Below are 2,868 nucleotides of genomic sequence, written 5' to 3'. Positions count from 1 at the left end.
TAATTCTCAGGGGAGCTCAGCCCCAGTGGCTGAGGCTTTTCCTGCTGCCTCTGCCCAGCAAGTGACAGCCAAGGAGTCCCTGTCCCATGTGGGTGCCTGAATGGGGTGTTGGGGAGAAGCCCCAGGACTCCCACCACCAGCCCCAACCATGCATGTGCATGTCCCCAGGTTGCTGGTGCTGGGTTTCCCCAGCTCTGCCTGACACTGCTGCCTTGAGGAAGGAGCCTCATCCTCAAGCCCAGAAGGACCCCCCCATGTCTGAGCAGGCTCTAAACCAGGTGAAAACGGCTCGTTCCCAGTAAAACAAAACCCGACCCAGAGCCAGGCAGCAATACTCCTGCTTTGGCCACCTGGTTTGGGCTGCAGGGACAGGACTGTCCCCATGGCTCACCCCTGGTGTGCCCACATCCCACTGCCACCTCCACAGCTCTGCCTGGGGAGCTCCAGCCCCGGGAGGAGGCAATGACAAAAAAGAGGACAACAAATAGAAAAATCTTACCAGTTATACCAGTACCCGCTTGAGCCAGTGAAGGGCTGGGGCCGAGAGGTGGAATTTATACCGAGCTGCAGCAGGATGGTGCCAAAACTATTTACAAAATAGTTAAAGCATGATTCAAAGCGAGAATGCTGGATTAGAACCCAATGAAAACCAAGGTCAGCTGATCGGCCGCAGCCTTTGTCTCCCCAAACACCAAGTCGGGGAGTTATTTCATTAGCTTTCACATTCGAGTCGCCCGCTTTGTTGGGTTTGTTGGCAAGGAGATTTGGAGTTTGCATGCATCAGCCCAACGGCTGCCAAGGCCCAGAGCAGCCCTTGCAAACAAAGCCCCCGCCAGCCCTGCTTCAGGAGTTTTGGAGCCAGAGACTTTATCCCTCCAGCAAACCGTCCAGCCGCCCAGAACTGCTGAAGTTGGCTCTTTCCATGCGGGATAAAACCAGCCTCGAAATGCCTGGTGAAGGTCTGGCTTGGCCTGGCTCTGTCCCCAGCCAGGCAGTGCCCACAGCTCCCACCAGTGCCAGCCCTGGGCCACTGGTGCTGCAGAAGGACCTTGCGAGGGTCCTGGGGGCACCGTGGGAGCCCCTTCCTGCAGCCAACCCAGGGCTTCGGGGCAGGATCTGGTCTGGGTGGCACGATGCAGAGGGGCGTCCTCAGCCTGGGGGCAACCAGGTGTTGGGCTCCTCCTCTGTTATCCCCCACCCTTTTGGGGTCCCTGAGCAGGCTCCCAGCCCTGCAGGGCAGCAGCAGTGGCAGCGTGGAGAACCTTCCATCAACCCAGGACGGCAGTGTGGCAGAGGCTCAGAGCCTGGGAGGTGTCCCCATGGCTGGGCTGCAGGGGTGCAGGCAGCAGCACCTGCCCCAGACAAGCAGAGGGTTAAGGGCAGCAGCTAAACCCCTTCTCTGGCATCTTGCTGACTCAGGGAGAGGTGTCAGGGCTGATTTTAGCTGCAGGCAAGTGAGTTTCCCAGCGGTGGGGAGGGGGGGGCAGGGATGACCACCCAGCTGTCAGACTCCCCAGGTGCTGTGCAGCACCCACAGCCCCCGGAGGAGCAAGATCCCCCTCGTCACCCCTGCAAGTGTCACACTGCCTTAACGTGCTCCAGACCAGCTCTCTTCTGCATGCAACTTTTCATAGGGGTCCCACAGCAGATGTGCTGCAGCCCCCTGCCCCCCAGATGGCACATCTGGCTGCTGCCCCAGCCCCCCCGTGCCCAGGATGGCCACATGCAGGGTCACCCCTGCCTGGATATTGTCACCAGAGTCAGTGACACACAGAGGGGTTGGTCCCCACAGTTTGCAACTGCCCAGCTGTGGGTGACGGGGTCTCGTGGGGGGTCACAGGTGACCATGTGGCTCTGCAAGAAGCCACACCACGGCATGGACAGGTTGTGGCAGGCTGGGTTTGTGCCAAGTGCCTCCAGCACTCCCAGCCCTGCCTCCATCCTCCTCCGTTCCCTGTGCCTCCAGCTGAGACACCCCAGATGGATGCAGCTACCACCCTCCTGGGCTAATTCCTAGGGGTCTCTGGCACAGGACCCCCGTGGACCTGCCCCAGGTTCCAGCACATGGCACGTGCATCCCTCTGGCTGCTGTCTGGCACATCCCAGCCCCTCGCACACCCCAGTGAGTGGCAGAGATGGTGCTGGGCACAGCTCCTGCTGGGCTGCAGTTCCCTCTCCTTGGCTCTGCCTTCAGCTCAGCTCAGCCACAGGCAGTGGTGATGCCACCCAGGGCCCTGGGAGCCCCATGGACTGTTCTGGAAACAGAGCCACAAAATCTCCTTTCATGGCTGCAAACCTGAGCCCAAAAAGCAAACCTCTGGAGCAGCATTTGGTGACCAGCACAAAGTGCTCGGGCAACCTCAAGCCCATCTCCTGTCCCTGCCACCAGCCCCAGGGGTCCCCAAGGGTGGGCACTGTGTCCCATGACAGGGCTCTGCCACATGGCTGAGGCTGCTCTATTCTGGGACCCCAGCTCCACACCAGCATCCTTGGGGCACATGGCCCAGAGGGGTGTCCAACCTCTGCCTCTGCCTCCAGCAGAAGAGCTGTCCCACATGTCAGAGACCACCCCCGGGAAGCAGCAACCCTTGGGGCCAGGCTGGGCACCCTGCAGGGTGGTGGGGCCAGGCCAGTCCTCACCACAGAATTGTTCTGGTTGGAAAAGACCTTTAAGATCATCAAGTCCACCTGTGGGGTAAATCCCCTCCAGGGTGCATGAGGGATGGCTGTTCTCCACATCTCCACCCTGGCTCCACCACCTCTGAGGCTGCCCATGGCCCTCAGACCCCCCACCACTGTGCCCTTTGGGCTGGACACCCTCCCCCTGGCTTAGGAAACTGGGGAAGGAGCCACAGGCACCGCTCCCCA

At 60.6% G+C, this 2,868-nt stretch overlaps 1 protein-coding gene across 1 annotated transcript in view; it reads right to left on the bottom strand.

Moving 5' to 3' along the window:
* Positions 1-495: 495 nt before the first annotated feature.
* Positions 496-2,868, bottom strand: part of LOC104388048 (beta-crystallin B3-like) — a 6,422-nt gene continuing 4,049 nt past the window's right edge. Inside the window, exon 7 of the mRNA XM_009996857.1 lies at positions 496-586. Within this exon, the coding sequence (XP_009995159.1) occupies positions 496-586 (91 nt within the window). The remainder of the gene's footprint in view (positions 587-2,868) is intronic.

Source organism: Chaetura pelagica, unplaced genomic scaffold, assembly GCF_000747805.2.
Source record: "Chaetura pelagica isolate M959 unplaced genomic scaffold, ChaPel_1.0 scaffold294, whole genome shotgun sequence".
Classification (NCBI taxonomy): Eukaryota; Metazoa; Chordata; class Aves; order Apodiformes; family Apodidae; genus Chaetura; species Chaetura pelagica.
The sequence above is the reverse complement of the archived record's forward strand: the minus strand, read 5'-3'. Positions and strand labels throughout refer to the sequence as shown.